At 35.3% G+C, this 14,761-nt stretch overlaps 1 protein-coding gene across 12 annotated transcripts in view; it reads right to left on the reverse strand.

The window, feature by feature from the left end:
* Sox5 (SRY-box transcription factor 5) overlaps positions 1-14,761 on the reverse strand; it is a 967,314-nt gene that overhangs the window by 102,255 nt on the left and 850,298 nt on the right. For all 12 annotated transcript variants that reach the window (XM_076854205.1, XM_076854204.1, XM_076854203.1 and 9 more), the window contains one exon: positions 6,020-6,105. In XM_076854205.1, coding sequence (XP_076710320.1) covers positions 6,020-6,105 — 86 coding nt within the window. The remainder of the gene's footprint in view (positions 1-6,019; positions 6,106-14,761) is intronic.

The raw sequence follows: 14,761 nt of genomic DNA on the forward strand, positions 1-14,761 counted from the left end.
GGTTGTGGCTCAGTGGTAGAGTACTTGCCTACCACATGTGAGGCACTGAGTTCAATTCTCAGCACCACATATAAATAAATAAAAATAAAGGCCCATTGACAAATAAAAAAATTTAAAAATAAAAAATATGACAATATTTAAACATTTTAACTGTTTCAAAAAGCACATGGTGAGGTGAATTTTTTATAGGAAGTATTTTTTATTATATGTAAGTATCTCCAGGGAAATAAAATAATAGTTAAGTAATAAACAGTGGTATTATTTAAAGCATGTCATTTTGCTTGTCTTTTAAAATAATTGTACTTGTCTCTATTCTTTCTTTAGTAAAGGTTTGAATTTTACTTATCGTAATATTATCCAAGTGTGAAGAATCATATGCAAAAGGCTATTTCAAAAGAAAACACAAATGGTAGGTAAACAAAGTCAACTATGAGTAGGAACGCATTTAAAATGCCCTTTATTAGCTCTAGGTGTTATAAAAAAAGTAGTTTGAATTAACATATATCTGTGTAAAGAGGCACGAGATGGAAAATTCAGAGTCTGAAGTAGACAGCTGTCATTATAATTCCTGCTGCTCCTTTTAGTACTGCAAAGTACATAAAGTATTTGTATTAGTGCCAATTAATCAGCATTATTGTTATAATTTGATTAGCCAGTTACTGAGTTATTAAATGTCTTAAGAGGGGCAATGTCTCCAATATTGAAGATAAAAACCGCTGTACTTGGAGAAGAAATGTAACTCTTTAAGAACCATGGAGTTTAGATTGTGGCCCAGCTTTCCTTTTTGTCAAAAGGACATATTGATACGTAGGTATTGTAGTAATAATTAAATAAGATAATCCATGTAAAACTTAACCAAGGAGCCTAGCAGAATAAAGTAGTCCATAAAACCTGGCTAGAAGTAACTAGTGACTTTAGTTGTGAAGGCACTTATGTAAGGTCAGTCGTTATGTTTGGGCCCAAGGAGAATGAAACATCATCATACTTTTGTTTAAAATACATATTTCACCTCCTACTACACTATTCCCACTACCATGGGATGAAGATTCATTCAAAGAATCACTTTTTCTTTGCCAAGGCTATTTCAGTTCTTCCCCCAACTGGTCCTCGTGCTGTTTACCCCAACTCCTCCTTCCCACTGCTGACTTAGGAAGTGCTCCTATGAGCTTACCACTCACTATTTAAGATAAATAAGAACACACCAAGCTAAAACAGAAGACAAAATAAGTAAGTAAATAGGCCATAACAAAAAACTGCCTAACAGTTCCAAAAAAAAAAAAAAAAAAAGATACCAGCCATCGGTAGCAGACAGCATCCATACCACCATCTCCCCTCATTACCTGGGTGATCTAGCCCTCATTCAATCAACACATAGGATGTCCTTTATCTGTTTCTCATTCTCCCCACTCTACCTTTTCTATCCCACAATACATATGAGGTGATATCTGGTGAGGGAAGTGAAGAGAAAGAGCACTGGGTCTACAGTTTTATGGAGAGCTTGGATCTTTTTTTTTAATTAATTAATGTATTTTAATTAGGTATATATGATGGCAGAATGCACTTTGATACATTGTACACAAATAATTGCAACACAACTTTACATTTCTATGGTTATACATGATGTAGAAGTCATACATGTACCTAGGGTAATAATGTCCTTCTCATTCTACTATACCCCTTCCCTTCCCTCCCCTTTGCCTAATCAAAGTTCCTCCATTTTTCCCATGGCCCCCAGCCCCATTATGAATCAGCATCCACTTATCAGAGAGAACATTCAACCTTTGGTTTGAGGGGATTGGCTTACTTAGCTTAGCATGATATTCTCCAACTCTATCCATTTACCTGCAAATGCCATAATTTTATTCTCTTTTAATGCTGAGTAATATTCCATTGTGTATATATACCACAGTTTCTTTATCCACTCATCTGTTGAAGGGCATCTAGGTTGCTTCCATAGTTTTGCTATTGTGAACTGAGCTGCTATAGACTCAGTTCTATATGTGGCTGCATTATATAGTATACTGATTATTGAGAAAGCTGCTCTTCCCTTCCTATCTAATTGAGAAGACAGAATTCACAAGAACTGGAGAGGCCAGAAAAAAAGGTTTACATGTCATTCCTCAACTGGTTGTTTATTGTGCTAAAAACCTAAAATCTTACCTACTTGGACAATGGCGAGAGTTCTTCAGAGAAATTGGCATGTGATGGCTTAGGGGTGTGCAACTAAAGACACAGTTATTCCCGTTTATTCTTCTGCAGTTTTCTAGAGCTGGGGGTGGGTTTGAGGAGAAGGATGGGGATATTTTCTGGAAACTGGGACCAAGACTTTGTGCACCTGTGGTGGTCCTAGAAGACACAGATGAGGACCTAAGTAGAGGATTGCAGTGTGCTCCAGGAAGGTGCACTGAGGTTGAAAAAAGAGGAAGGCATCTTACTACCAAAGCAGCTTCTGGTCCACAGTGGTGATATCCCAAATTAAAAGAGGGTCAAACAGAAATCAGGAAAAGCTGAACAGTATCCAAAGAAAGCACGCATCAGTATCACGATCATCATCTCCAAGGTGTCTAAGTGGCAAAGACACTTTCGTCAATCTGCATTTCCACAGGTGCTAAGTTGGAATTGAGGAAGGTAAAGAAGTTATCTACTTTCTTTCTCACTTCTGGTCTCAAGAGTTGGGATTCGTGATTAATGAGAAAAGGGGAAGCAGTGAGATGTGAATCAGGTAGAGATTAAAGTTATGAGCGGAATAGAATGTCCTTTTTTCTTTCTTTCTTTTTTTCTTTTCTTTTCTTTTTCTTTCTTTCTTTCTTTCTTTTTTTTTTAAGTACCAGGAATCAAAGCCAGGGGACTTAACTACTGAGCCACATCCCCATTTTTAGACAGGTTCTTGCTAAGCTTCTTAGGGCCTCGCTATGTTGCCGAGTCTGGCTTTGAATTTGAAATCCTCCTGCCTCAGCCTCCCCAGTAGCTTGGATTATAGTCATGTGCCATTGTGCCTGGCAAGAGAACTGAATCTTAAAAACTGAAAGGAACCAGGAAGCTCTGTAATCTATTCAATGTAAGAGATGAACAGTGGATATTTAACAGAATATAATTAAAAGCAGAGTCTAGAGAAAATTAAACATGGTTTATAATGTTTTACTCCACTGAGATGAAACTTCTCAAAAATAGGTTTATAAGACTGGTGGTGGATTTTGTGTAAAGGTTAAGATAAAACTTTCTGCCGCAGTCTCTGGCTGGGCACAAATCACGAGTCTCCACACAGCTTGTAGATTCAAACAGCAATTCTTTATTCCCGAACTCACACCGGCCGTCTACAAACACGCTCTGGGGGAATCCACGTTCTCTGCCCAAATCCACTTCTCCCAAATCCACTACTCTGCCAAAATCCCCTCCACATGGGCTTCTGTCTCCCAAAATATACTGTCTGACCCTAAGCACTCAAGAGGAACTCAGCAGCAGGATACGCCCTATTCTAAAGGGGAACACCCTAATCTCCTATTATGCTAAACTGCCCTATTCTAAAGGGGGAACACCCTAATCTCCTATTATGCTAAACTGCCCTATTCTGAAGGGGGAACACCCTAAACACGGATCCTGCCCTGGTCCTTGAGCAAGGTCACCTTTCAGAAGTCCTTCCACTAGACAGCATGGGAGTAAGCTGGCAAGGAATTTGTCATACCTACTTGGCTGATGGCTCCCAGCAACTTTCTGATTAGGAATTATAGTTAGCTTTTCTCTGGCCCCTGTGGGTAGGTTTGTAACAGGTATCCTTTGTGGCTCTAAGAATGCTGAAGTCAAGTTCAGGGGTCTGTGAATACAGTGTTACACATGACTAACAAAGTAAGTTGGTACAGACAGCCTGGTAAAGGTGAGAGTGCACTCCAAAAAGCCAGAGTTTCTGTGATGCGTTTGCATGTGAGATCAATGTGTTTGTGTATGAATATCAATCATTTTGTCATTGAAAAAAGGCACACATATCTGTATGGTTTTGTGTGTGTGTGCGTGCATGCGCACACGCACATACCTTTGTGAATATGTTTTAATTATAGTTAATGGCTTTCTGTGAAAGAGTTTTAGATCATTGATTTTCTTGTTGTATTAGTGTTATCTGAAGCCATAACTAAAACTTATGGGTTTTAATGGGTACAAAACCAGTTGTGTAAAAAGCAAAGTAAAAGCCACATACAACAATTTGTGCCTGTAATCTCAGTTACCAGAAGGTTGAAGTAGGAGGATTGTAAATGTGAGGCCAGTTTGGGAACTCAGCAAAATCCAATCTCAAAGCAAAAACCAAACAACTGTGTAAGTACAAGGTCCACAATAGTGAGAAATATGGAATATTTTTGTGTGGTGCTGATTCAAACCCCGCTTAGATTTACAGATCAAATTTTTTAAATATCAAAGTAAAGCAAGAACAGGAAATCATTTCTTGATATTTTAAAATCTTATGAATGCTTCAAAACATACTATAAGGAGGGAAATAAAATATTCTAATGCTATATCTGAAGGAAAGAAGTTTAGATTGCCATTTGACAAAGCTACTCTCTACTAGAGTCCTACAATGAAATACAGGGGATACCTCCAACTCACCCTTTCTTCCTCTCACCGCTGATCTCATGGTGAAAGGAAATGATGATGCCTCACTTGCTCTGAAAGCTGGAATCCTAAATCTCTAAAACTCCTATTCCCATGTTCAAGTCTATCGCTGGACATTCTTCTGCCTTCCTTTAGTTTCATTACTCTTTTTAGTTTTACCGGTTACAATCACTTTTTCGTATTATAGCTATTCCCAGATGCCATTTCAAAGGATAACAAATGTTATGTTACTTTTATTGTCCCCATGGCTCCAACACTTCCCAAGGTATTTCCAGCTCAAAGAATCAGACACTCAGAGTATAGTTTTTCATAAAAAAAAAGGTGGAATAGAAATGGATGTTATTAAGCTCTGTAGAACACAGTATGCTTCTGCCTTCACACCGGTGGTCCCTCCTGTGAAACTCAACGGGTCTTTCAGAAACCCACAGTTCTTCTGACAAATCCATGTGCAGACCAGATGTATCTGTCTCTTAATGCTACAATATAAAACTATATTTTCTTTATAGATGAAGATCATCTATCATGACAATGCATTTTCATGAATACAATTTAATTTTGTTAAGTGCAACTGTTTAATATCTGGCTTTGCAGGCATACTGAGTCTTTCAGCCTGAGAAATGTATAAACCTTTCTCAAGAGGAGATAACCCTATTATTAGATTATCTTCTATTCTCATTAATTGCATAAGTATAAAGTCCACAACAATAGAAACTATGGAATATTTTGTGTGGTGCTGATTCAAAGATTTAGATGATGAAAGCAACCTTTACTGTAACTTTACTAATCCTCTTTACAACCTCAAAGTCATAATTTTTGAAATCTTTGGACACCTGGTAAAGTTATTGCTGATTTTGTTGGGTGGATGGGAATATCTATTCTGCACAGCTAATAGGTGTTCCTTGGGAAGTCTGGGATAAAAAGTAATGCTCATTTACGTTCCTGCTTTTCCCCCTTGGCTCAACTGAGCTGACATGGACAGGAGAACAAAGAGATCTACAGAGTGTTTTTATAATAATTTCTTCAATAATTTTACAGAAAATTTTTTGTTAAGTTGCCTTGGTCTATAAGTGTGTTCAAAAATCAAATATCTTTTACAGGGTTTCTTTCTCTTTTTATCATGATGGGGGCCATTTTGTGACAAAATTACAGCACATAATAATCAAAGCAAAACTACAGCTCACTTTCTTAAATTGTACCTGGGAGTAAAAAATTAGAATACACTATCTTTAGTACAGAAACAGGTTGAAAAATGAAAAGAATCAGCACCTCAACGTTTGGTTGAGGATCAGCATAAATAAATTTAAAAACAAAAATGTGTGACACAAATATCACTAGTCAGTTGTATTTTGTTTTAACAGGATAATAGCTGTTTTCCATATTGACTTAACCTTTGTATCCTCCTCATTGTTTCCTGACTTACCTGCAGTTGGAGTGGGCCTAAGCCTGGTGTTGCTGCGGCAGCAGCTGCCATGGTAGTTGGGATCAGCTGAACAGGGTAAGGGTCACCTAAGTAAGAGAATAATAGAGGCGTCAGCACCTTTTATCTACTCTCCACCTGCAAATTAAACTCATGCATTCACTCTTTCCAAAAGCCTTCTTTTGTGTGCCTTGCTGAGGCCTAATGAAAAGCTCTATTGTGCAGCCTTTTACTAACACTCTTTTCACAATTCTGGCTGAGAGAGGAATGTGAATAAAAGGCACAAGCAATTAAGGCGGAAACCTCATCCTTTTTTCATGATGTATTTAGGAAAATGGGGGGGGGAGTGCGCATTGATCAGAGGGCTGTACTTTATAACACACACACACACACACACACACACACAGATGAACACACACCTGACAATCTTGATATGAGCACAGCAAATCCTTGGCAAATTTACAGTGTTATTATAGAAGGAACTTAACTAAACTTACTTTATTTTAACAAATTGAACATCAAAGATTGAAGCCAAGTGGCTTATCTTCTGAATGATATGCTATTGCCTAGACTCAAGTAACCTCTATCTTTTTTTTTAATATGCATTTTTAGTTGTAGATAGACACAATACCTTTATTTTATTTATTTTTACATGGTGCTGAAGACTGAACCCACTGCTTCACATGTGCTAAGCAAGCACTCTACCACTGAGCTACAACCCCAGCCCTAATAACCTCTATTTTGTGGACGAATTTATATGAAAGAAAACATTTTATATGTTTTGTAGGTTTCATAAAATATTGGCATCTTTGTTATTTTGGAGATGAATGTTTATCAAAGTCTATTATAATGATAACAGAAAATAGATGACTTCCTCTCAAAGGATTTTGTCTAAAAAAAACACAGTCATTCAAATTTAATTTTAAGTTTTATTATATGGTCTATAAAAATATAGACACACATATAGAAAATTATTCTGCATATTTTGATGCAAATTACAACTTTTTTGTTTTACCTTGTAGAGGTACAAGAGGATTTCTACATTAATAAAGTCCAGTGATATAACTAATAATATGTATTATTAGAATTTGGAAATATGATCTTAGAAAATAATTGAAAGTTATAACTGTAAGAAAAATTTATAATATAAAATGTGTTTTATAAATCTAAATCTTCAAAAGAACATATTGAAACTGCATACATGAAAATACAAGATAATTCAGTTAAGAGATTAATTACAAATATTTATTGAATACCTTCTATGTGTTAAGCACTGTTCTTGCCACTAGAAATAAAGCTTTGAAAAAGACTAAGATGATGATATAGATCTACTGAGAATTTAAAGAAGCTTACACTCTAGGCTCCTGGAAATGACCCCTAGCAGTGTGTTCATAAGGTCATATAATTTCATATTTTTCACTTTCCTTAATTTCATACTTTGTTGTGATTCCTTATTATAAATGAATATGGGTGTGTTGTATTTTTATTTGAAATTGCGCCCCTCAAATTATGTTTCAGGTTTCAAAATACTTGGATCTATCTCTGTTGATCAGGCCTTCCCAGAGCTTACAGTAAATGGGGAAAAAGATACTAAATTATTAGTATAAAATGAAATGACATTTAGATAGGTAAGTATACAATGTTATGGACTCTATTGTGGGTGCCTCAAACCTGTCCTAAGAGGTCGATGATACTTTAGGAATAAGTCATGTTTAAGCTGAAATTTTATCTGAGGCAAAGAAGGCAGATAGGCAAAGATAGGTAAAGAAGGGAATGAAGAAGGTTCTAGAAGAGATACAATTTTCATGAAGAGTTGGAGTCAAACAAAAGCTTAAATCATAGCCCAGTTCCTACTTTGCTTAAGTACAGAGAGCAGGTTAGGAAGGAATAATCAAAGGGGCTAAAGTTTTAGGCTATAGGATTAAAGAAACCAAAAAATACCAACATCACTTGGGTTGGAGATTGAAAACTGCTAACAGATGCAGAAATCTGTATAATAGGTAGCAATGAACTAAACTCCAGCAGTGACATCAGAAAGGAGAGTGACAGGGAGATTGAAGCGGCACTTAAGGGGTAAGACTGATGAAACTTACGACTGTTTGCATAGGAGAGTAAGAGAGAACCTAAGGATGACTTCCAGGATTTTCACTTGAACAACTGATTGAAGAGTGTTGCTGTATGTTGGGTTTGTAAACATAGATGAGAAGCAACATGACCAGGATGGACTTAGGTGGTGGGGGGAGTCACAGGGGAAGGAGCAAAGACATCTGTTTTGTACATTTTAAGCTTGAAATTATTGTCGATGTCCAAAGTGAGGCATTCATTAGACATTTGATACACATTAGGATTTTAGGGAAGTTCAAATAGAGAAATAAATTTGAGAGTGGTTAGCATATATCTGACATTTAAAGCTTAAAAACATGAAGGATGCCACTTAGGAGTTAACTGTAGATAGTAAAAAGAGGTTCAAGGATTTCATTGTGGACTTACATTACAGAGAGGTAAGTAGCAAAATAGACTGAGAAGAAATGCAAATCTGGTATTCCAGAAGCCAAGTAAAGAAAGGTTCACATATAATGAACCATCACTTTTTTTTTTTTTACATTTTCCATAATATTTAATTTTCTCTATTCACTCTTCAGTTTTAAATTCAAAAGAACATGTTCCAACTTAGCAATAATAATTTTAAAGGCACACGTCTCAATTTTAAAGATAGTGTTACCAGTTTTTAAAATATTTCATATGTGACTTAAAATTTGCATGCACTTTGCAGTTTGTACTCATATCCTTTTAAATTTTAAACACAAATGAGAACTTTGAGGTCATGTAGAAAGACCAGCTTAAAGTAACTCAAGTTTTGAATCTATGTTTTTTCCAATCTCTGTGCTAATGTTGTTCTATTAAATCTGCTGTTTAAATGTGAGAATTCATAGAACCTTGGAGGTTGGAGCCATGAATTATGTCTAAGGTGGCTTCAGATCCTTCACAACTTACTTTTCTTTTAATTGTTCTAATTAGTTATACATGACTACTAGTAGAATGTATTTTGACACATCATACATATGAAGTATAACTTCTCATTCATCTGGTTGTACATGATGTAGAGTTACACAGGTTGTATAATTGTATATGCACATAGGGTAGTAATATCTGATTTATTCTACTATTATTCCTATCTCCATACCCTCCCCTCACTTCACTCCCCTTTTTATAATCAAAAATACCTCTATCCCCCCATCCCATTGTGAATTCGCATCCATATATCAGAGAAAACATTTGGCCTTTGGTTCTTTGGAATTGACATTTTTCACTTAGCATGATATTCTCCAATGAACTATCAGTCTTTTAAAATGGTGGATTTGGTAATGTGGAGGTCATTGGTGACTTGCACAAAGGCAGTTCCAGGGAAGAAGAGAAGGAGAAAGCCTACTGGAGTGAGTGTGATCACAGAGGATGATAAAAGGAAAGGAACTGAAGGCGAGAAGTGAAGGCTCTTGATCTTCAGTGAGATTCTTGATCAGCAGCACGAGCATCACCCAGGAATTTCTTAGACACGTAGTAATACTCAAGGTCTACCCTAAATCAACTGAGGCAGGCAACTTTTAATAGCAACACCATGACTCCCAATTCCTCTTATTTATGTCCCATGTGACCTCTCCCTTTGAGTGTGAGCTGGATTTAGTATTGGCCGACTAACACAATTTGGTAAAAATGATCAGATTTTTTACCCTTTACCTTAGATTATAAAAAGACTGGCTCTGGATTGTCCACTACTCCCTCCCCGACCTGAGCAAACTGCTAAGCTGCGAGTTACCCTCCTGAGAGGTCTACACAGCAGAAAATGGATGTCTTTCACCAATACTTCACAAGACATGAGGCCTGCCAGCAGCCAGGGTCAGGAACTTGGAAGTGGACCCTCCCCAAGGCAAGCTTGGAGATGACTACCGTGGAAACACCTTGACTACAGATCACGTTGAAGATCCTACGCCAAAGGCATCCAGTGTGGCTGTGTCCAGATGCATGTTGTTTTGTGCCACTAAGCTGTGGAATAATTTGTAAATCAAGAACATGCCTCCTTAATCAGAGTTTATAGTTTAAGGAGATTCTCAGGTGATCTGCATGTTTGTTTTCATTGAGAACTGCTGGAACCGACAACTCCAAAGCAGTAGCTAATAGAAGATGGGTGATCAAGAAAACTTTATTTAAAAAAAGGCATATTGAGGAAAAATGATCACAGGCTTAAATGCCAACAAGAAAGATCCAGTAAAAAGGGAGTAGAACTTATGATACAGAATAGAGGACAATTGATATTACATGATAGGGCTTAGCTTACCATGACTGGTGTCTTTAAGTACTTAATCTACAAAATTAATATTTTTAAAGAAAGTTTAAATGTTTAAAAGCTGAATTTATATTTATAAAAACTAACTAAAATAGAAAATATTACAGTATGATTATTAGAATTTACATTTGAATTGCTTAGAATGATGTAATTCATTAGTATTCCTCAATTAATGAACATGATCTTAAAATTAAAGCAATAGTGTAGAGGCTGTGGTACTCTTCACCAGTGATAATTCATTTTATATAATTCTCTTTTCCTGTTGTAATCAATTAATAAGCACTTATAACATCTACCATGTGAGAACACTGCTGGGTGTTATGAGAGACAAAACAATAAAACAAATCTTCGTCTTAATCCACTGCATGTCTATGTTTTCTAAGTAAGTGCTTATTCAAATCTAACTGACCATCGTGAGTGCCAGAGGAGTTAAGGAAGAACCATTTCTAGGATTTCCTCTTTAGAGAATAGTTAAAGGCAAAATATAAGTGGGCCTGGCCTTGAAGCTTTGCAGGTATAGGGGAGGAGAGAGGTTTCAGGTGGTACAAAATGCATGCAAGCATTAGTATGATGTGCTAAAGGAACAGAGAGAAAACCAGTTTAACTGACAGACGACAGTATAAAGAGCAGAGGGGAGAGAGATCCATGGCAGGTAGTTGGAAACTTTTCATTCTGAAGTTTCAATGAAATTTGGATATGGAAATGCAATAGACAAGAAGTGAAGTTTTAACAAACATAGCAAGTTCATGATATAATCTCAGAAAAAAATTAAAAGCTGAGCCTTTTAAACAAATGCTTTGAACAATTTTTTTGTTTAAATAAATGGATTAATTAAAAAAATAAATGTAATGGAAAGAAAAAAAAAATAAAGAAGTTAAGCAATAGGAGGTCTTAAAGATGACCTAGATGTCTATCCCAGGGACACAAACTTAATCCTAAATTTAGATTGACAGTAAACACAAGGTGTTTGGGGCACTCTGACATTACTAGTATCTAATTATTATTAATAAATCATACATGTATTAATACATTATTGGTTAAAATTTAGACTATTCTGTAATGTTTTTATAATGCATATCTTAGAATCTTGTCTTTTTTTAAATTCCTAAATTTATGAATGCATATTCATAAAAACTACAGTTATAGTTTCTTTTCATTTACATATATATATGAATATTATGTCATACTTATGCCATATTATACATGTGTGAATGTATATACAAGGTAAATAATTTTATATGTGTGTTATGGGTTGAACTTTATCCTCCCCCAAATGATATGCTGAAGTCCTAAATTTTCAACATATACAGCTAAATACAAATATATTTGGTGTGTAAGTGAATTGAAGACAACAAAAGACAGGCAGAAAAATTAGATAGACAACTACGATTATTTTTTATCTTTAGTCATATAATTTCCAAAATATGACTATATAATCATAAACATGATGTCAACAAATTCTAAAAGGTTTGTGTCTAAGGAACCACATTGTTGTTATCATCTCCATCCAATATACAAATATACATAACTTAAAGCATGTCTATCTCATTACTAATTATGCAGGCCTGGAATATTATGAACTAGTGTGGTTGAAATTTGCTCCAAGGTGTGAAGTAAATACAAATAAAATAACTGAGAATTTTTCTAAGATAGCAATTTAACTCTGAATTATGGAAATTCAAAATATATTTCGTGAGTGTCTCATTTCTAAAACCGACATAAAAATCTACAAGACTTCAAAAAGAAGTCCAGAGATGGTTCTTAATGGCAAAGGAGAAATTCAGAAGTTGCTGGTGAAAAAAAAATATTGAAACAAATACTTTCATTTATTTGAGTCATCCCTCAATTAACTGTTCTAAGAAAATATTACAACAGGTTTATTTGGTAAATACTTCATGAGGTGCTTACTTAGTAAAAATCTGATAATGGAAAATTCTGACTTTTAAAGTTCAATCCTGTGTAAATTATTCAAATTGACTTTCAACTATTTAATGTCTCTTACTCTTTCCTAGGTTTTAACCATTTGAACAGTTTTTCCCTAAGCCTTTCCAAATTAAATTGCTTCTTATTTCAAGGCCAAGCATGGAAAAATTCTAGTTCAAAACAAAATTTTTCAAAAAGTTAAAAACATGCCAAGGCATGTCAATTGTTTTCAGAATACAACTCAGCTTACAATATCTTCAGATACAATTGATGTAGCTGGTATTAACCCTTCAGAAAGCATGTTAATTGCATCAGTACCACAGTAATGAATATATAGATACTGATAATCTCTGGTCACATGATGAAGATTTCATTTCTATGGTATGTAAGGAAGGGAAGAAAAACAATTCTCCAACAGGGTTATTTAAGTTGAGGAAGATTGTGAAAAGCAGGTGTGACCTTACCATGGTTAAGGATACATACCCCTTCATCCACTGAACTAATATAAAGATCCTGAAAGGTTTTATAACATTCTTTGCTGAAATAAAGAGACTTGTTGTGTTTCTGGTTTACCTCCTTGACAAACACAAGACTGTTTTCTCTAGTTTCTGGGAAATATAAAAATCAAAACTTAAACACACACACACACTCTTAACCCAATCCCTGTTCTAATGGAGTTCCTAATCAAATGATGGAGATAATTATAAACCAAGTCAATGATACTTGGAGCAAAGTAGAATAGTATAGAAAGTATTCTGAAAACCTCAAGGAAAAAACTTAACCTGGAAAGAGATCAGATAAATTATTTATTAAAGTGCCTCTAAGCGGTGGCCACTTCCACTACTAAACTCTTTTGCTCCATCCTGTAGTGGAGGCTTATTAATTATTTTCTCAGATGGGTACTTAAAACACCATGCTCTGACCACTCTAATATCCAAGTGAAGGGATCATTAGGACTGTAAGGCAAAATGAAGATAATAAGGCCACAATGAATGGAACATTAGAAGGAAAATGCATTCTTTCATCTCCTGGGCTGAAGGGGAAATTGGTGGGTGCCTTCTGTTGGGGAGACATCTCCTGCCATTCATACAGCGGTGCTAACAATAACCATTACCCTATATTGGTGTTCCACATGCAGAGGTACTTATAGCACTTCCTGGATCTGATGCAGAAAGTTAACAGTAAGCTATGCAGGGAAGATCAGGTAGGATGCATATCTTACAGAGCCTTGTGTTTATTTTGAAGACAATGTTGAGTCATGGAAAAATGTTAAGCAGGTAGGTGACATAGCACAAACTGAGTTTTAATAAATTTATTCTGGGGCAACAAATAGATAGACCGAAAGAGGTAGAGACTGGGGACAAAGAGACATATTTAAAAAGATTGCAGTGAATCAAGTGGGCAATGACAATGGCCTGAACTAACCATGATGGTTGAAGAGATAAGAACAGTTTTGGGAGACAGCTTGATAATCAATTCAATGGGAGAAAAGAGATATAGGAAAAATATGAGAAAAAATACAGTTTGGCCTTATATTTTATTTGGTACATCAGTTAGGAAACAAATATCATTAATCCCCACTTATTCAATTGTTCCAACATTATTTTTGAGTAATTCAAAAATGACTTTTCCAGTCATTTGCAATATGGGCAGTTTATTATTGTTGACTTTTAGAAGTCTGGTAAAATATTGTATACACACACACACACACACACACACACACACATATATACTTGCATATAAACCTCTTTTTTTATCCCTTACCCTGTTATTAGCAACAGAAAACAGATAAATACATATGGCAAGTTACCAGAGAGAGGAGGAATTTATACAAGTTGGGATCACTGGGGAAATAATTTGAAGAGGGGCTGGGCTTGAGTTAGGCCTTAATAAATAATAATAATAATAATAATAATAATAATAATAAAAAAAAACCCAAGAACTAGAAAAATCAAGAAAAGACTAAGAGCTGTAAGGATTGGAACAAAGTAGATGCTCAACAAGAATTGTTGAAAGAATTAACGAATAAGCCTAAAAGTCAGAAGTACTCCATAACCAGCAAATTGAGTGAGCAGAATGTTTCCATGAACCTGCTGCTGAACCTATTGTAACAAGAAATATGTAGACAGGTGATGAAAGTCTATTGAGGACCTCAAATATGCTGAGGTAAGAAATTTGCATATAATCACGTCCTTAAATGCATGCACAATTACTATCTATCCTAAAACAAACAATCTAGATACTAAAATACCCTCTAAAATCACCATCAACTATCTTGATTTAAATTGTTAGAAACCAGTCTTCAATGACGATTTTGAACCCTTCTCTTATGCTTTAATTATCAATTTATACTTTTTTGGAAGTACTTTATAAATTTACTAATGACCTCTGAGTTGACAAATTTTATGAAAATCGTTCTGAAACAGTTGATTCTATTAATTATTCCCTCCTCTAACAGCATTCATACTCTCTTGATTTTT

The sequence above is a fragment of the Callospermophilus lateralis genome, chromosome 4, assembly GCF_048772815.1.
Source record: "Callospermophilus lateralis isolate mCalLat2 chromosome 4, mCalLat2.hap1, whole genome shotgun sequence".
Classification (NCBI taxonomy): Eukaryota; Metazoa; Chordata; class Mammalia; order Rodentia; family Sciuridae; genus Callospermophilus; species Callospermophilus lateralis.